Raw genomic sequence first — 20,746 nt, forward strand, 5'->3', positions numbered from 1 at the left:
AAGCAAGAAGCAGGAGCCAGCTGCCAAGATTTTTGCTCCCTTCTGTGCTCAACAGAGGTTGAAGGTAGAAATTCTGGCTGTAAAGCCGCTGTTCGGGCACCAGGTTTTGAACTAGTGATATGAGAAATACTGAAATGGGGAGCTCCAGCTAGGAAGAATGGTTACAAAGGAAAAGAAATAAAAATTAAGAGAAGGTGGAGGCAATGGCAAAGGCTACATTAACTTGATAAGATTGTGTCAAAATCCTCAAAACATTGATAAGCATAGAATTCCTCAACTTACAGTCAAGAGATACTGACAACCAGAAATACAAAGCACTCTAATTCGGCTTTTAGGTACAAGTCAATAAGGCCACCGGGACACTGCTCCATTTTCATACGTAGGTAAATGTCACAAGGAACGTAACCAGACCCAGAGAAGGGAAGAGAAAACCCGAAGCCCACATACTAAATGTCACACATCAGCTTGGACTGTAACACGGGTGCCACGGAGCCTGCATGCTGAAACGTGCTGCAGCCTCGCTACGATAGCACATGCAGGTTCATTTGAAAGCCCATGAAGAGTCTGAAGGGATCACTTCCTAACCACTACTTCTACCACACAGATTTTTGCACATGGAATAATCTCCCCCTGCTACTTTGCACAGCTAACCCTGCTTTTTTCGACTCCTCTCCCCCCCCACCCCCTCCCTCCTCCAGCCCCCTTCCTTTTCCAACACAAAGAAAGAAGCCATGACCCACTTTGGCGAGGCACCATGACACTGCTGCCTTCCCTGAAACGGCATAGATCAGAAATTTTTTAGATGCAAACGTTCGTATGCTTATTTGATGGACTTTGCTATGGCAGTTATGACTGGATCAGAGATTTAGCTAGCAAATAACCTCTCCTAGCTGGAAGGAATTTTCCTGATTCATAAGCACTTCTCTACTATGCTGCTGAGAGATTTGTGAAAGCAGCTCTAGATGTTAATAATAAATCGTGCTTGTGAAACTTTAATTGATTCAAAAGCAATCAGCTCAGAGCATGGAGGATCTCTGTGGTTTGGAATATATCACACCTTGTACACAGTTGAGACTTGAAGGCTTGCTCCCACTTCCATTGTTGTCAGCTGGAATACCGCCACCTGCTTTAGCGGAATAATAATTGGGGTAATACAATTCTGAGACTAAATTGTGCCTTTAGGCACCACCTCATAAAAGGGGAGGTTCTCGATCCTATTAACAGCAAAGGTGTTATGACTCAGAGGCCAAATGATGAGCAATGCTTTCCCCTTGCTCCATGGGAACAGGCTTCGCAATCTGCAGCCTGGCCCGCAGCAGCAGCTAACTACAAGCAGCTCGGCTGGCACACAGAGGGCAGAAGCAAAGCTGTGCCTGCCGTCCTGCCCAGGGTACCGCTGGCAGAAGATCGGAGTTTTCTCCCATGGAAATTCTGAATTCTAAACCAGACAACTACTACTGCAGTGTTGCCATGTAATAGTTGAGATTTTCTACTGTGTTATCATTTTTAATTTCTGTATCATCACAGGCAGCTGATGACTCTGAACTAGGAGCTAAAGACAAGGTATTACAGTGATGCACCATTGATATTAAAAATTGCTGGGTGACTTTACAAAATTACTCTGCATAAAACTAGAGTACCTACATGCTCACTGACATAAAGACCAAGATCTAAACATTGAGATTATTGACAAAGGAAACTCCAGGCACTGATCTTGCTACAGCTAAAAGAGTAAGACAAATTATCCCTGGATAGCTATGGCAGCTGCTTCAGGCCAAGTATGTCAACAATACTGATTTTTCTCATTGTCTCCCTTACATATATAGTAGCTTCACCCACTACAACTTGTCATGTTGCAAGAAATCTTCCATTTCAGCAAGTCGGAGGGAGCAGATGCAACAGCATTCTTTGGCATAATCTTTGTTTTAAAAAATTGCACAAAACATTTATTAAGGTTGACAGAGACCTTTTCCACAGCTATATATATCAGCCTCCCTAATGCTAACTCAGGGGTCATCTTCTCTGACGTTAATATTGAAAGCTCTCTCAATTCAAGGTGGGTACAAAGATGAATAAAATGATTGGATTAATGCTGGGCAATTCTGGAGATGTCAGAGAAAAAGTTTTCAAAATTAGGTCCTTAAAATCATAAGTCTGAATGCCCTTGATATCAGGGAACATGTTAAAAGTCAGGTAAGCAGTTCTGGCTAAAAAGGTAGCAATAATATTTCGGGGCAGTTTTAAAAAATAAATTTTACATAACATCTTAAAATTTATTCCGATTTTTATTTTTGCTCCTTCTCATGACCTTCACACCTTTAAAAAGGAATGAAGAGGGCAAGAAGAACCGTCTTTTTGTAGAAAAAAGTGCCTTGGTTTCAGAAATTCTAACCTAAATATTCCCAGGTGCTCTGGGACTTAATAAAGACTGAGTCTAATTCTGGGCTCCTTTCTTTAAGAACCTGTCTGTAATCGTTACATGTAGGTATTCCTTAAATTACATCTGTGTGCTTTTTAATTGTGAAATGCCTTCATAAGGATGTATTTGTCACAAAAAAGAATGACAGAACACAAGTCACATCTAATCACTTACCCTCTCCACATGTGAGCAATATTGCTTTTTTTTTTTTATCGTACCAGTACCAGAATTCCCAACTAACACCGTTCACTCATTTCAAACATTCAGTAAATGAGTCAGTGCCTGTAAGCGTAGTACACAAGTTATTACACGCAAATGTTAACAACTACCCCAAAGGAGAAGAGTGAAAGTACAAGAGATTTAGGTAAAGGTTATTCAGCCTTGGGGCAGGTGGATGAACTAGACAAACTCTTGAAACCCCTTCGAGCTCTGGGTTTTAATGATTTATACAAACTCGTTATGTGCAGGGTTTGCAGGTTTCAGATCAGTCCCTTTAAATAACCGTAAAGGAAAAGTAGACACTAGCAGAGCCAATAACTTCTGTAGGCTATTCAGTAGTCCTTAGTCATGTGGAAAGTTGCATTGAAGTTCACAGACTATATACAGTAGAGTCAATGGGGCACAGAGATCTGATATGTGGATCTCAAAACAGGACTTCTCTTCGTAAGCATAACTGTAAATCAGGACTAAACTGTCCCGCACAGTGACTGATTAAACATGACATGGAAACGTGAGAGGCTGAGGTTTTTTCTCTGCACTTTCCGTTTGATCAAGTGCAGAGAAACAACGCTTTAAACACTGCCTGCCAGAGGCTGTAAAAGAGCCCAGCTTGCAAGCAGGCAGCAACCACGTTTGAGTGGAAAACAATGTGGAAGACATGCTGTCTAGAAGCACAGATCAGTCTACATGAGCTGTTGACTGTCAGATAAGATAGCCACAGACATTACTACACTCTTGACCCTAAAAGACATTCCTTTATATTTCCTAAAGCTGAACGAAGTATTTCCAGACTCCGGCATGAAAATTTCTCTGCTGCACTAAGCAGTTGTTGCAGGGACGGGGCTGTTGGTATGCTATTCTGTGCCAATTCACTGCTTTTAGCTGATTTGCTTGACTCGTTCACTGTAAAATCTGCTTATATTTCATTATTTCCGCTGTTCTCATAACGCAGCACACCCTTCATGTTGTTCTGCATACATCCACTCTCATCCTCAGGGCCCCAATCTAGCAAAGCACCAAGTCTAGGAGCTCTCCTGGAAGCGACAGGGACCAGATCCCACAGCTGAGGTTGTGGCCCTCAATGGAGCCGGGGTCACAGCCCCCTGGACACTGGCTGAGCTCTGTCCCACCACCTCCTCTCAATGCAAACAACATGCCTCTGCCCACGTGCAGCTGACTCAGGCTGGGGAAGAGGGAGGCATCAAACACAGCACACTGCCTACAGATGCATCTACTGTACCACAAGCAAAAACTTTCGGAAAAGCTTAAAAACACCTCATTAAACAAAAGATTTATCCTTATTTGCAAAGAAAACAAAGCTATGCATAGCACCTGAGCAAACCAATGGTAATCCCTGGCTAGGCCCCCAGCCAGCCCGTTTGCCTTGCAGGGCACTGCTGGTATCAGTCACAGATCCAGTTTGACTGCTAATTTACCTCCCTGGGGAAAGGCCCTTGACTTCAGGGGAAACAAGATCTGGTTCCAGATGTCAGAAAGGGCATGAGATGAGAATAAACAAAATCACCAGCTGCCAAAAACTCCCCCCGAAAAAACAACAGAGAGAGAACATGAGGAATCCCGTGTCTACAATGTCTTGACCCATGGAAAAAGCAAAACAGCACACTAATAAGAGTTGCTCTGTTAACAGTGGCTGTATGTAATTAGGAAAGGCATTCAGCTTCTGTTTTCAGCATGTAATTTTTAATTGATTTTGCTGAAAGAAACTTTAGTGTTGTTTCAGTTAATAGGAGTCTTTCCAGCAAAACTGGTCTCCGTAAAAGGCTTATGTAAACCTTCCTTCAAGTGTCACAGGCTTATTGTTTGAATTGGCAGGGAATTAACCTGTTGCAAAAAACTCATTCCCTATAAAAGCCGACAGTCATGAGACGCACAGCTGCAGACCTGACGGGTCTCCTACACTAGGGAAAGGTGATGATTTCAGAGACCTGGCCACTATACAGCAATCTTTCCAGATCCCAGAGGAGACAGAGCTTTTCCCTGTCATAAGGAGTACTACACACATGAACATGATGCTTTCTGGTAACACACAGGAAAGTAAAACAATTCCTGTTAGTAAGCCTCTCTTACCTTCCCCAAGAGCTAGTATTCAGCCCCAAGGCAAGACCATGTTCTCATCTGGATAGCTGTATAATTATCTTATGCCTTCCAAAGGGACCACGCATCCTATTAAACACAATCAAGTCACGGGGGACCAACTTAATGGTGGCTGGTGCCACATCAAAGCATGGGGACTCTGTGCACACCATCCCACATTCAGAGCCAGGATGGAGCACATGCAGACCCTTCGCATCTCTAGAAGGGCCATTAGAAATAGCAATACAGACACAAAGGCAGTGGAATAAGCTAACTAGCATGAGCCCTCAGGATAAAACCAAGGTTTTTCTTCAGCCAGCCAACAGCTAGTCCTCTCAAGGTCTGTAGCCCAGCCTTTTGGCTCCTCTGGCTCTTGGTCAGCTACATGACCTACATGCTATACTACCTATACCCTTAACGATGTATCTGCCACTGTGCCGTGCCAAGCAGTGAGCTGGGGCACGCAGGTGGCTCTGCTATCCAACTCCATATCTAGGGCTGGCAAAACCAGCATTAAAGTGCAGGGTGCAAAGGTGACGCTCTGTCTCTGCTTCCAGATATAGTTCAGGTATGTCACCATATATACTGCATGTTGTATCGCCTCTGCAGGTAGCAGCGACATGTTCTGAAAAGTGACCATCTCAGCCCATGCATCCTACCAGTGAGACACATTTGCAGACGGAGAGAAAGAAGGTTTGTCATAAAAATCAAGACCATGCCATTAGGTTGGGTTGATTGCTTCATGTTGCCTGTAAAAGGCCATTATCTTTCTGGAACTGAAAAAGTCTGCAAGGCAAACCCCTCAGCCCCCTCCTGCAGAGAAAACCAAACCACCAAGCCTACAACAACTAAAGAAAACATATGCATCTGACCTCAATACACAGGTATGATGCCTCTGTTGTGGGACACCATGTAGGTGACCTTCGCAACTGGACCCTTCCACTAGCAAAGCTGTACATCAACCTATGCAAAGGTTTGACTTTGAGGGGAGCAGACCAGACCAGCCATTCTTACAGTAATGCTACACGGAAGGAAAAGTCCTGCTTTTAAAATAAACTCTTATGATCATTTACTACCTTTTTGGTCTTTAGAATACTTATGAGCGGACTAGCTCACTTGCATTGAGTAAGCCACTGCTCAGGTGTGCCTGCTGTTTTGTTTTGTTTTGTTTCCAGCACACACAGAAGCCAACCCTGGGAACTGCTGAACTGGAAAGTGAAAGCTGGGAAGTGCTGCCTCAAGAAAAATAGCACCTAACAGTCTTTAGATAAAAATCGCACACCAACCTACCTACCTGCAACAGGACCCAGCACTGTTTTCCTTTAGAAGTAAGCTTGAAGAAAGCAGCTGTGCAAGATACTGCCCTGTGAGCAAAGATTTTATCTACAATAGCCTTGATTACTGCCTAACCTTTTCCTGGCAACATCCAGCATGAGCTGATCCTAAATACGTCCTTGTCCTATTCCTCTGTGGTTAGGAGTGCACAATACGCTATGATGTGACATGTTGAAAAGCTTGTTTTCACGTCTGGATTAATTCCTCTGTATGATGGGATAAGGAACCACACTGTACTTGTTGCCATTTTTTTCAGGAAGCAACTATGAATAGGCGTTGCTGTATTGACAGCTAAACCTCAGCTTAGGGAAAGAGAGATGTTTCCTCAATAAGGTCAGAAAGCCGTGTCTCCTTTGCAGTGTTGCAAATGAAAAAAAAAAAAAAAATCCGTGAAACTGAAAGCTCTTTTAGAAAGCCCCAAATACACATACCTACATTTATGGGACTTCTATTTTGGTCAGGGATTAGTAACAAAAAGCAGTTTCCTCAAAGTAAGGAGCAAACTCACTGAACATTTTAGTTGCATCATGAAAACCATCCTATGAGAGCACCAATCCAGCAGTAAGCCTGGTTTTAACGTTAAAAAGTCGCATATAACCAAAATACACCATCTGCCCCAGGAACTCCATTCTCACAGGCTCACAGAAGCACTTGAAGAAACACTTCACTATGGCTATTTCAAACTGCATATGTGTGGCTGAAAAAGGAATCAACCAAATGCCTGATTTTAGCCATTACCAGCATTGTCACCAAAGTGACACATTTCAGCTCCTTCTTGATGAACTATCAGTGCTGGCTCTCAGGCCTCTCTGGCATTTCAAAGGAGAGAAGACCCAGCTTTTGGCAGCACCTGTGGCAAAACCAACTTGACTTACCAGGAGAATACTCATTGTGTTGGTAAATGCAGACACTCTCGTGAACTGCTTAATCTTGAAGGGGGCAAGGAAAAACACGTAGTATTATGTTTAAGTTTAACCCACAATAAAAATAAATGACCCAAGGTATTTTAGGCCAGCAACTCTCTTACTCTGTTGACCCTGGGAATCCAGAAAGAAGCGGCACATTGACAAGCCTGTGGCAAAACACTTTCTGGTCAGGCTTTTCCTGGTGTCTCTCCCTGCTGCTCCCAGCTTCCTAAGCAAGCACTCTCATTCTGATCATAAAATCTCCAAACTCTCCTACACAAGTGCAGTGGTTCCCTTCCGAGTATCTCCTACCATCCTGCAGACTCCCTCCAGGAGCCTGGTGCTCATGACCCAACAGAAGCAACCTCAGTTCAGTACAGCTGCAGCCAGCAGCTCTCCTCTTACATCTTCCAGAATGGAAGAACCCTAAGTTTTTTTTAAAAAGTCACCCCCCTGCAAATCTGCCCCGTGCAGCTGAAGCTACCTGACTCCATGGCTCAACCAGTTTCTCAACAAGATCAAAGCCTGTGCAGTTGTTCAAGGAGCTTTTCAGTTACTCCTCCAGTTTCTATCACGAATTACGGCAGCACTTGGAGAGTGCCAGAATCCAAAGGGATGGATTACCCCTGCCCTGTGACAGGCAGCAGGTTGGAGGGGACAGGGCAGGCTGCAAGCACAGTAGCATTACATTATGCACAGACGCAGTTTTGCTGCTGAATGATTGACAATAACTACTGGATGTCACTATTTTAAGGATAATGTCATTTGCGTAATTATCTGGCAGGGTCTCTCTTCTGTGGCTGGCATTATTCACAAGGGAGGAATTAGACTTACAGTTGACTTGATGATCTTAAATGCCTTTTCCAGCCTAAGTGATTCTAAGATTCTATGATTCTAGACTGAAATCCAGCTGTAGAATAAGTAGATTTGCTAGTCTATGCAGACAATCACCATGCTTCAGAAGCTTGATACATATGATATATATTGCTAGTAATTTTCATACTCTCGGGTCCCCGAGAATATTAAAATGACACTCCTTCTCTATTTCACCGTATCACATGTATCATATGATCTCATACTTAAAAATAATTTAACATTCTCTGTCCTCACCTGACCATCTATTTCTTACTGGAGCTCAAGCTAGGAAGAGAAAGAGAAGTGGCTTTTACTTGATTTATCCTATCATCTCACCATCAAGATAGGAAAGAGTCCCCCACCCAGCCTCTGGCTCTTTGGCAACTTTAGTCCTCACTTATTCTGGTTTTAGTGTGTTCAAACCTGGGTTTATCTGATATAGAAGGATGCCCTACTAAACACAGGACTGCACTGCCTGCGTTAAACCATGCAAAGCCCCAAACCAAATGGCATTTGGCCCAACCCACAGTCTGAAATGGCACTAACAGAGTGTGACTGGGTTGGAACTGGTCTCATCCTGGATCCAGTTGTGGGTCCCAGCTGTACAACTGTAACCAAGCAGCAAAATGAGAGAGTTGACATTATTCTTTGCAGTGCTGGCATACCAGAAGTAGGACTGAGCAGGGCTGCTGCAGACCATACCCAAATATGCATGCTTTGCTGTTGGAACCCAAGTAACAGTATTCCAAAGAAAACAACTGACTGTTCCTCCTTTCCAGTGCTCTGGGCAAGAGGATGCCAGAAGTGTTCTGCAAAGCATGCCAAAAAGAAATCTTTCTGCATAACCAGACTGTCTCAGTGCCAACATCTCCCTGCTCATCTGTCCTGTTTCACCCCAGAAGAGGTCTTGCTCTGCCCCGGTATACATGGGAAGATGCTGGTCAAATGGTCGTCTTGGCCAGGGAGACCTCTGCAAAGCAGACTGGCTGTCTGATCCATGCTGGCTGGTATATGCCTTGATGCTTCAGCTGATATGGGAGCACTTTGACAGTACAGAAGGGGAAAAAATATATTCAAACTACCCCCCTGAGTACAGAATAATAATAAAGAAGAAATAAAAAGAGAGCTGCGTATGGGAAATAGCTTCCTGAGAACAGCCTTAAGACCTGGGAGCGGAGGCTGACGCAGGGAGGCACTGACGCTCTGATCCTGCCGCAAACACAAAGATGCCCAACATGGGCAGGAAGGAAAAACTCCTGCTGTAGGATCATGGCAGGAACTGAAAAGACTTTTAGTGGCTGAGCTGAGTGGCACTGGGTAGGTATGTCAAACAGATAGGGTTTAAAACACAGGCCTGTAGATAATGCAGGGAAACAAGGAGGCTTTGGTGTAACCGGCACATATTAGCCTTTAAATATCAAGGCACACAGTGGCAAGAGCAACAGCTCCTTGCATTTACCTCCCAGAAAACCCAGGAAGGTTTCACTTAGTGCCTGCCCCTTTGTTATCAGTTTGACATGTGCTCTACGGCACAGAGCAGACCCACAGCAGAGGCTTCTGTCGGTCAGCAGCCACACAGGCACCTGAGGTGCAGGCAAGGGGCAGTTTTGGGGCTGATATAAACCAGCTGCATGAATTAACACTAACGCAAAATCTAGCCACTGTGCCTTGGAAGGAAAACCTGTTCTTCTATGTGCTTGCACAGACATCGTAGGAAGACCCTCCCTGTAGTCAATACTGCAGCCAGAAATTTCACTCCTTCCTGGAAGCTGGTGCACCTTGGACAATGTGCAGTGGCAAAGCAGAGGTACTATTACCCCAGCTGACAACTTTTTCCTGGTGGGCAGCAAGTGACAGTTATTTATTCAAGCAGAAAATGCAAGCTATCATCTCAGCCATGGGATTCAGACCAAGAGAAGGAATGAATGCAGAGCTCACCGATAAATGATGCCTCTTTCATGGAGAAACATAAGGGCTGAAATAATTTCTGCAGCATAGAACCGGGCCCGATCTTCATCGAAGCGACGCGACTTCTGAATATGGAACATCAAGTCCCCGCCATTTACGAACTCCATCACAAAGAACAGGCGATCCTTCACACACACACAAACACAACAGATACGAACAGCATTAATCATCTCCTCTGTCAGGCTCAAAAAAATGTAAGTACAACTATTATCTCCCAAACAAAAACAGATTAAATACCCACGAGACATTGGGGGGAAAAAACCACCCTGATTTTTTCAGGAAAGATTAAGTCAATACCAAGAAGATCCATTAGTATCTCCTTGCCCTGCACTCCTCCCGAAGATTTTTCCCCCAGTCATTAAATTAAATCCTGTTCACATGCAGATTGGGCATATCAGTAGGTGTGTGCTCCTCACTGACCAGCTCCTGTTGGGTTTCCTGAACTGTCCTTAGCCTGAACCGGTAAGGATTCCCGGTTCCTTTCTGAGCTGAGTGGGCACAAGAGAAATCTGCAAAAAGTCACCTGCTCTCTACTACACACCTCAGATCTCTGGGGAAAGATGCTCCACAACGTAATGTGCATAACCAGACATCTCACAGACTGCAGCTTTGCCACAGTGGCACATGATGATGTTGTCTCAAGGGTATCCCAACACTTTTTCTGGGGAATGTGCATTGTTTTCCAGAATGGGATTTCCTGCCATACACTTTGCAGGGCAGCTGCCTTTTTGGGCCCTCAAATTTCAGCACTCCTCTAATTAACCTGCAGACATCTCTGGGTGATGAAGGAACTGGTAGGGACAAAGTACAAACCAATGTTTCTGCTGGGCAGAAAAGCAACCTGTTTGATGCAGTTCCGCTCATTAATCATGGCTGCTGGTCTCTGAGGGGTGTGTGTGTGTGTGTCTTTGTTCTGGCTTTTGCAAAAGTCTACAGACATGGAGGCCTTGCTTAAGCTGCATGCCCAACAGTCTGGGTATGGGTTTAGTGCATGCAGAAGGGGTCCTCCCTTAATTGTGGGAGGAAGGACACAGTGACCTGCCACAAAACTAAACCCTAGAATTGTTGCAGTCTGGTTCAAAAATTTCCCCATGTAATTCTTTCAGGACATTCAGTACTGATTGTTTCAGTTTTCCTCTGAGTAACAGGAACAAGCAAACTGGAAAACAGGCGAACAATTCAGTTGAGACCAGTGAAGCCTTTTAATGGTACTATTTGCCCTTCTTTCCCCACAAGCTCCTTCCCAGGTCTGATGTTAATTATCTACAAGCTACTTTTAAATCCTCTCTAAGTTTAAGAGGATAAACATTGTTATACTCCACATTCTGGCAGCCAGCCAGCTTGAAATGACTACTGGTATTAACATCTTGAGATGCACAGAGCAGAAGAAAAGCAACTAGGAATCCTTGCGTTCCTCCCCAGACATGAGCAGGAAAGCAAACGGCTTGTGTCAGCTTGCTTCTCATCACTGTCCTGAGCTCTGCTCAACAGCTCCTTCCAGAAGCTAAGATAGATGTGTTCCCAGCAATCTCCCAATACTACAGCATGTAGCGCCAAGACCGTGTGTTAAGTGCTATCTCCAGTCCACATAAAGGCAGAGTGAAACAATGTAGCGTTGTTTATTACAAGGCTGCTGAAAGATATCCAAGCTGGCTCGGCTATGGCAGCAGTCTAAGCCAGAGCAGCAGAAACTATGCAAACCCACCAGCAACCTTGGCTCTTCAGCCCACATCAGATCTCTAACGTCACGTCTTTGCTGCAGTTGGTTAAACTGATGGGCTATGCTGTGCCTACCTGTTCAGCAACCCTTCCTCCAGCTGCAGCACAGACATCGCCTCTGCCTTGCCAGTCAGGTCACCTTTTCCATCTCCTTGTTATTCTTTCCCACCTCCTTCCTCACTGATCTCTCCACATGACACATGCTTATCTAGCCAAGCTTGTCCAGGCATCTCTTCAAGCCCATACTTAAAAAAGAAATCCCTCTTGCCTGATCTCCAACAGGATGTAATTTAATTTTTCAGCAATCTGACAAGGGATGTGTGTGTATTTATGTAAGTAATACATACGCTTGTATAAACATGCAAACAGTCAGGTGAACATGCATGTGTTTTTTTACTCTTTCCTCAGAGGTGAGCTTCAAGGAAACAAAGTTAAGTCTTCCTATCTTAAAACATACATGTCCTGCTTCTCCAGTGCAGGCAAACCTTCATAGCCCCTCTCAGACTTCTGGAGGTACTTGTCTGTAGTATGATGCTTAAAGGAAGATACTACTTCTTTCTTAAATGTTCAAGTGAGCACCGAAACAGCCAGTTTTAAATTCACATCACTGCTGTCATGGCATTAGCAGGTTTTTGCTACAAACAGCTCTTGCTTCAGACTAACTTCAAAGTTAGCAAGTATTGTGCATGTGTTCACAAGTGTTAACATCTATCAAATCACCTCCACCCACAGTCTCATTTCACAGGTCAAGCATAAATACAGAACTTTGGACTACTCAGACTTACTATTTTTTATAAAGAGGTCCAGCTAATTGTCTGTGCAGCTTTCTAACACTTAGAAATCCCACAGGGCTGCTGAACTGAAGAGCAGGATAGGTAAACCAACTCAATAATACAGTGTTTGTGCATTGGCCTGCTACATGCCTGGCAACAATTATCAGAAAAATCAGCAGTAAAGGACCACCCTTTGGGGAACAGCACCTAAGAACCAGGCAAGGTCTTCCATTTTTACTCTTAAAACTTGCTTGCCAAACCATAAAGACCAACCTCTCTCCCAGGAATCACTGAGAAATAAAACAGTGGTATTTTATGATGGAGGGGAAAAAAAAGGCAATTTCCAGCAGGCAAGATAAGAGTGAATAAACAGCTTAAAAAAGGGCCAGGAAAAAGAAATCTTAAAACAGCAGATAGTTCAGGCACTTGCAGATTGAACCTAACTTAAGAGTTATGTGCCTCCTTTCTTGGGGACTACGAGCAGGAATTAGGAAGAGTTGGAAGCTGGAGTGCTTTTTGACAGGGCTTAATGCTGAAATTGCCGCATTTCTATTTTTCTATGCTGCACTGCTCAGAAGTCTCCCCTGATCTGCTATCTCTGTTTGACATCAGCAAAAGTAAGAAAAGGAGCATTTGAGTCAACAGGAAACAGTGACGCGAAAGCCTTTGCAGCAGTGGCAGCCACATGAGGAAATCACGTTGCACCAGTTCTGGACTGGGATCGAGATGCGTAAAGCCACCAAGCAATTGTTCCTGTAGACTATAAAGAAACACTTGGAGGAAAACAAAGCCCATGGGATCAGGTGGGCTCATTTCAAGGCTGGCCTGTATCTAGAGATTAGCCCTAGCAATTTCAGTGCAAAAGAAATGTTTGGGTTTCTTTTTTCAATTTATTTGTTTCAATTGCAATTTGCCATTCCTATTCATTTGCTGATTAGCAGGGCAGGGGCTATTGGAAGCGGATACTATGTCCTAAGGACAGTGCGTGACAGCAACTACACATACCCACTTCATTTTGTTGCCTTGGCAGGTTTTGGTTGGGCTTGAAAAGAGTCCTGGACAGCAAAAGCTGCTGGGTGGGACAATCTACAAAGCGATCACTGCCCCTTGCAAACACAAGCACCCACTGAAATCCAACTCAAACGTCACTTTAGCCCTTTGTCCCCACCAGCTCTACAAGCAAGATGCTTTGAATCCTCACACCTCTCCTCTTCATCATCGCAGGAAAAAAAAAAAACTGGAATTTTTTTTTTATTATTAAAAGAGTATCCTTTCCCTCCCCATGCCCAAAGAAGGCCAGTGTGATGGCTAACTTCTACCTGCTTCTAGTTAAAAGTCACAGCTGATGCCCATGTGCAACCCACACAAGACCAAAGATCTCTGAACAGGATGAGAGCCTTATCTCTGATCACAGGCTTTCATGCTAAGTAAATTGGGCAGGGTAGGACCATTGCCCTGGTTCAGGCAGCCTGGAGGGAAGAGATAGGGAAAGACGAGTGTTTCCTATGTGGAGACATGGAAGACGATAATAGCAAAGTTCCCTTCCCTATCTGAGCTGCCCCACCAAGGACACATCCCAGCAGCAACTGCATCCAAGCCTCCCCATCAGCTGACAGGTGGCATATAGGGCAACATCTGGAGGATATAGAGACTTGGTTAAATGTGGTTTAGAGCAGTGTCGCCGCCCCCCTCCCCCCCCCCCCCCCCCAAAAAAAAAAAACCAACAAAAAACAACCCAACCCCCCCCCAACCAACCACAACCCCAAACCAAAAAACAGCCTGGTTAAGGAATTCAGGAATTTGCACATTTTCACTTTATCTTTTTGGAAATAATTCATGCACACAACTTCTTAGAAAATCAGCTTTGGACTCAAGCTGATTTCACTCAAGCCAAAGGACTTCCCCAAGAAAACAGTATTTTTTCACTGTATCGGCAGTTTATTCTTTCCAGAGCAGAAGGCAGGGACTCAAAATTATCTCTGTTGGAGACAGCTGTGTCACTGCTTCCCAGAAAAAGTGTATTGTTTCCAAAAAAGAGTAGCAGGGCTTAAGAGCTTGCAAGCAAATTATTACAAGAGCTGGCAGGCTCCCTGCGCACTCCCAATGTTCCTGTTCTCCCTTCGTGGTCCACAACCCCCACACAAAGCAATCTGCCTCGGGTCTTGCTGGGAGCATGCAAATAAGTCAGTACGGGCCTTGGGAAAGCCACATGTCCAATGCCCCCAGCAGTGCAAGTGGCCATCTGTATCTGGGTCAAGGCACTGCAAAGCACAGAACCCGAAGGAAGAATAATAAAGACGTTTGTTTCTCAATATTTATCTTCGCAGGAGTAACACAACCATGAACTACACTCAGATGCTGCTCTGAAATGCCTCCCCTCCATACCTAGCCCTTCAACCTAGGCAGTGCCACATCCTTGCAGATTGCTGCTGCTCCCACTTAAAAGGTTTAGAGGCGGGCACAGGGTGTTCAGAAGGTTATACAACGGCAGTGCTTCAAAACCAGAGGACTGCAGGTGTCATACGAATGGGCTCACCAAGAGGGGATGGCTGAAATTACCTTTGCATGCACATGTGTGCACGAGAGCTGCATGGGCTCAACCCAAAATTTCTGAACAGTGCCACAGCCACACTCACCTGGCTGCAATGGAGCAAGACACTGACTGACACTAGGTGAAGATTTGATCCTTTGATTTCAAATCAGAATAACTACATCAAGCAGAGGAGAAGTACCTCCACGCCATGTTTGCTCAGCTAGAATTACATGCACATGAGGGTGATGCTTCTTAAACCCGGCTGCAGCAACAACTGCCAGGGGACCTGCTGCTGCTCCACTCCCCACTGTGGCCCAAGACTCCCAGACAGCAAGGCGATGGCAGAAAGGCGGCAGGTTTTATAGCTATCTGCTAGGTGATCTTTGGTGCTTTATTAGCTGTTTTACCTCTCTGCTTCAGTGACTGCAGAAGTACACGCCAGTACACTGCAGAAACCACTTCTGCCTAGGAGAAATCAAGCCACGGCAAAGGAGCATGCCACAGATGGCACATAAGCCCTGGGGTTATCAAGACAGGGGAGATCACTCTGTGCCACATGCAAAAGGTTGAGAAAGAGAAGGTTTCTTCTGCTGGTTTTGGGTTTGGGGGTTGTTGGTTGGGGTTTTTTTTTCTTTTTTTTTTTTTAGCTAAAAGGAGGGGTGAACTGAAAATTAAGTTCCTATGAAAATTAAGCAAACTCAGAAAGGGTTTGAGATACATGTGGCATCTGCTCCAGTCTGGGCAGCTGGAGAGAACGCTTGTGAGAAGCACAGGTTACTTCCCCACACCAGGCTCATTTTTAGCTACTTTAACAAAGAGCCACCAGCGCCATTGTAGCAGCTACGGGAACAGGGCAGTTATCACTCACAACTGCACTCCGCTACCTGACACTGCTGATAGTGGCCATAACGCAGGCTTTCCTACACCCCAGCAGCAAGGTACATAAACATCGCCTGGAGAATAACAAATTTGCTCTTTCCATTTGCATAAATAAACTCTGCGGGGTCCCTTGGGGTAAAGGCTGCCTCCCGCGCGCATGCGTGCACAGCACAGTATTAACGCTGAGCTCATTCCAGAAGAGCTGAACAACGACAACCACAACTCAGGACGAGCTGATGGGAGTTGTGGGTTCCCCCCGTTTCCAGGGGGAAAAAAAAAAAAAAAAAAATCGAAAAAAAAAAATAATCACGAATCTAACTACATCCTCCAGTTTTCTGCCCCTGTTAACTGTGAGGCTGAAATTTCAAGCTCACGCTGGAGAGTTCTTGTAACACGCAAATTCACTCATTTTTCTGGAACAATGCATCCTTTGGGATATGCAAGTGAACCATACGTGCATCCTTCCTCCTCAACCCCTCCCCTCAAGGCGGTCTAATTCACAGCAGGACTACATGACTAGCTCAGCTTTTGACTAGAAACTTTTCACCAGAATCGTAGCATGGTTTGGGTTGGAAGGGACCTTAAAGATCACCCAGTTCCAAGTCCCCTGCCATGGGCAGGGACACCTTCCACTAGACCAGGTTGCTCAAAGCCCCACCCAACCTGGTCTGTTCAACATACATGCAGAAAAATGATTTTTATCACTTTTGTTTGTTTCTATCTGTTCCATTAGAAACAAAACAAAAACCCCAACTAGGGGGGAAAAAAAAATATCTCAGACACTAGGTCAATCGATTAAATCATGTACAAAAAAAATGCTTGTATAATCCCAATTTTAAAAAAATAATTATTTAAAAAAAAAGCCAGCTTGGCCACCGTTAAAACAAAATATCAAAAAAAAAAAAAACCCAACAACAAAACAAATTTAAAGAAAAAAAAATTAAATTTTACCCTCCAGACCTTTAAAATGGCATAGAAAACTACATAAACACTCCTTCCCACCTGGGAGGCCAAAAAGCAAAGGGCTGGCTGAACTTAGATGGGAATAAATTGAGGAACAAGAAACTAGAATGTATCAAGCTATAGACATCACCCATTTAAGCAAAGATTTATAGGACGTCTGCACCCCTCAGCTGGCTGCTGATATCACAGTGTCTCAGAAAATAACAGCTCTGTAGAGATCATGCTCTTTTTACAGCCCTCAGTTCAGAAAAAATGCTACTGGAAATGGTGTTTTCAGTCTGGAGTGAGCAACCTGAGACAGCCCTGGCCTGTTTTTAAAAATAATGAACTCTGCAAGCAATATCTGCTGGCCTCAGACTGTGCCAGGGAAGGCTAGAGACCTCCACAAGTTCAGCCAAAGGTCTTCAGGAAAATTAAAGGTACCAAAACACCCAAAGGCCGCTTGGAAACAGCTCGCTGTGAGGGCTTTGTACATCCATCCTCTCACCTTAGACGTCACCTGGAAAGCAACCCGCATTCAAAGAGACCGAAACCTAAAGCACCACTGGGTCACACCTCAGCTAGTTACCTCTCCTCTGAGCTTCAACTGCCTTTTTTTTTAATACCCCTCCTCCTCAATACTGACTGGCACCTGCTCACTCAGGTTGCTTGAGAGTTGCTGCCATTTTGACCCCTTTTTATGCTGCAAATTCCTTGGTTTTCAGGCCAAAGAAATTTATTAGTTTCAAGTACTGTGGCTAACCATAGATAACAGCATCTCCTTCAGCTACCACTACACTAAACTTGGTAATTTGTCTAAGTTACAATCTCTCCCATAAGCCACTGCAGATGGAGACAGGCATTTTCTCAGCTTGATAAAAATGCAAGTATCCAAAGCCTTTCAACAACCAGAGGTGGGAAGGTTATGCTCGAGAGCTACGCCACCATGATGGCAACTAAGCCTTCAAGTTCATGTTTTCACTTCAGCTCATATCACCTCTATGTTCAGCCTAAGTACGGACACCCAGGAAAGTTCACAGATAAAATCAGAAACGTCAGTCTGACCTTGTTTCATCTTCTGTGAGCAAAACCACTCTGCCTACAAAAAAACCCCACCCAACCCCATGTTCCTGCAATGAAGAGACCACCACGAGGTGTTACCATGCACGTCAGAGGAAGCCAAGCCTTTCAGACCAGCTTTGGAGACCTCACACATCTGGTCTAGTGGCAACTTGGGCCAGCATGCCAGCAAAGAGGTCATGGGGTTTTGGTGGATGTCAACACCGTAAAACCACAGAAAGACACAGTTTTAACCTGTCTGCCTTGATTTGGTGCTAGACAGGTCAGGAGCAGAAAGGCAGAAACCGACTGCCCCTCTGGTCACACAGCCAACGCGAGGGCACCGTGGCACACACGCTGCACGCAGAAGCTACACCAGAGAGAAGAAATCCCCTTGCCCCTCCCTGTCCAACAGCCCCCCCGCAAGCCCAGCTCACTGCCCCAAGCTCAACCTAAGCTCCTCCATGCCTGACTTCAGAAGGGCTCTGCAGCGAGCCCCAGCAGGGTGCCTGTGCTTACGGCCAGAAGGCATGCTGGACTGCTCCGAGCTTTTTGGAAAACGCCAGGCCTAAAACCAGGATGTCCCCATCAACATCTTCACTTGATTTTGACCGGCAGCAACAAAACTGAAGCATGCGCTGGTCTTCCAGCACAGCGGCTTGGGGCTAGAAATGGTCTCAGTGCTCAAGAACAGCAGAAAAAGTCTCAATGGTTGCAGCAAAGCATCCAAGAAGTACACTCAGCTGTCGGGTGTATGCACATCTGGAGTCCTGCCTCCCCGACATGCCAGAGGGGGAAGGCTGGGGGTTTAGAGCCTGGGTGATGACCAAAGCTGTCCTCCCTGCTCCCAAGGGGCTCCCTCTCAGCACCTTTCAGGGAGAACACCAAAGAGGCCTTGTTGCTTCCTCACCACCCACCAGCACGCTGCAAGGCCTGTGTTAGGACACTTGTTCATCTAACCAGAGGCCTGGGAAGGCTGCCGCTGCCCTTCCAGCCTTCCTCGCCGCCACCACGGCAAGCTCAAGTGGAGGGGGTGGTGGACAACCAGGCTGATGCTGGGTATCCCCTGGAGGGACCATGACTGAGGACATGTCCCTTGGACATAGAAGGGCACCTAGACCTCTCTTGTGGCATCTGGGGACCAACAGGTGGGTGAGCAGCCAGCCAGCTGCCACTGCTCAGTCCCACCACTTTTGCTGGTAGGCCCCCACTTGGAAATTATGCTCCAGGTTAGCTCTAACACTTCTAGGGAGGTGAAATACAGGCTCATCTCTCTAAACACCTTGGTGATCCCTGACATGATGCACAGCCTGACCCTGGGAGAGCTGTTTCAGTGCTCCAAGAGCCAGCAGAGACGTGCAGAAACCTTCCCCTTCCATGTCGAGAGCATGACATCAGCCCACAGCTTGTAAAGGGAGCGCAAAGCTGCATGCTGGACAGCAGGCTGACCTCGTAAAATGGGACCAGTTCAATGATTATGCTGCCCTAGAGTTCCTGGGCCAGTCCCTACTGGCTTCAATAGCACCCCTGCTAGCTATTATCTCAGAAGGATGCTCATTACAGAAAATCATGTCCCTCTGCCAAGTTCTCATGTCTCACTATTTTTGGAACAACACGGGCAGGCTCTGTGCCTCAGCAACTGTCAGCAGAGCCACAGGAAAGCAAATCCATATAACGATCAGGCTAGTGGGGACAGTGCTGGAAACAGCATTGCCTGGGGGTCAGTCCCCTGAAAGCACTCTGTAGTCATGAGAAAACGGATAAGGGCAATAAACGTAAAACCCAAACACTCTTTGACACTGTTTGGTGGGAAGCTGATCTCCCCCAACCCTTTTCATTCTCATGCATACAAGTGGAGACAAAAAGGATTTAAAAGCAAACCACCTGTGCAGGAAGGATGGTTCCTAAACCTCAAAGACAACAGGACCTACTTACTGCAAACTCATTTTAATTAAAACATTCCAGGATCCACATTCCCCAGGATTAAATTACTGACTTTGCTATTTATACATATAGCCTCTTTCACCTGTTCCAGGACAGTATAGTTGAGGTGTTGCGTGACACCAGTGTCAGGTAAACGGAAACAAGCATTTTTTGGTGCTTCTGACCCCTAACACAGGAACCACAATTATCTGCAGGTCCCAGCACCTGTCAGCAACTCAGAGATTACTGGAGCAGGAGCATAATCCTCTCTGACACTAAAGGATGATTCTAAGGCCCTAGAAAAAGCAGAGGTAAATGGCTTAGGCAAGGTGCAAAGTTTCCAAGGCAAGGCTTTCAATTACAAGAAACAAATAATAAAAAAAACAGAGACATGGTGAGCAAGGAAGACCTCACAGAGATGCAGCTGAAGCAGGACTTAAACTGCTCCCACTGTGAGGGAGCAGCAGGGCTCCTTCCTCGCTTTTCACAGGAAAGGAATCTGGAGATGCAAGTCCAAAACTGCCCAGCCCAGCGGCGGGCACGCAGAGGGCCATGTCCAGCCTCTGCCAGCCTGCTGTGCAGCTAATATTTCCTCTTTAGGCTCTGAAAACTGTGACCCATGTCAGGCAGAGACAACCCTTGCAGCTCCTACCATCTAGTGGCTGCAGTATTACTGTGTGACAGAGCAAGGAGCCTGTTTGGAGGTCAGGCAGCCTCAACCCACCCTGGGCAAATAAAGCAGTTCTTGCTAGCAGGTATCACTTATGCTGCAGCTGAGACTAAATTAGGAGCACAGTGAGCACAGGGGCAGCACAAGGGAACAGAAAACCTTTCTGAAAACCATCAGCAGCTAATGTAAGCACAGAGAAACCTCAGCTAGCTCTAAAATGGGAGAGCAAAAGTAGCAGCAATATATAGATGAACTCAGGTAATGCAGTGCTGTTTCTGGTACTTGTGCCTGCTTAGCTAATGCTAGATTTTACTGGCACTACACAACATCGCACAGTGCAACACAGACATCCCCAGGCTCTTTAAGCTACCCCTAGGCTGCTAAAGTCAGGGCAAGAGTTTTCTGGTTTGGGTGGAATACTACGTAAGAGTCAGAATTCATCCAGCCAAACCC

General features: G+C 45.5%; 1 protein-coding gene across 1 annotated transcript in view; it reads right to left on the reverse strand.

Annotated features, from left to right (window-relative positions):
- PRKCH (protein kinase C eta) overlaps nt 1-20,746 on the reverse strand; it is a 121,684-nt gene that overhangs the window by 38,602 nt on the left and 62,336 nt on the right. The window contains exon 10 of the mRNA XM_040601381.1: nt 9,766-9,920. Coding sequence (XP_040457315.1) covers nt 9,766-9,920 — 155 coding nt within the window. The remainder of the gene's footprint in view (nt 1-9,765; nt 9,921-20,746) is intronic.

This window comes from Falco naumanni, chromosome 7 (assembly GCF_017639655.2).
Source record: "Falco naumanni isolate bFalNau1 chromosome 7, bFalNau1.pat, whole genome shotgun sequence".
NCBI classification, from domain to species: domain Eukaryota; kingdom Metazoa; phylum Chordata; class Aves; order Falconiformes; family Falconidae; genus Falco; species Falco naumanni.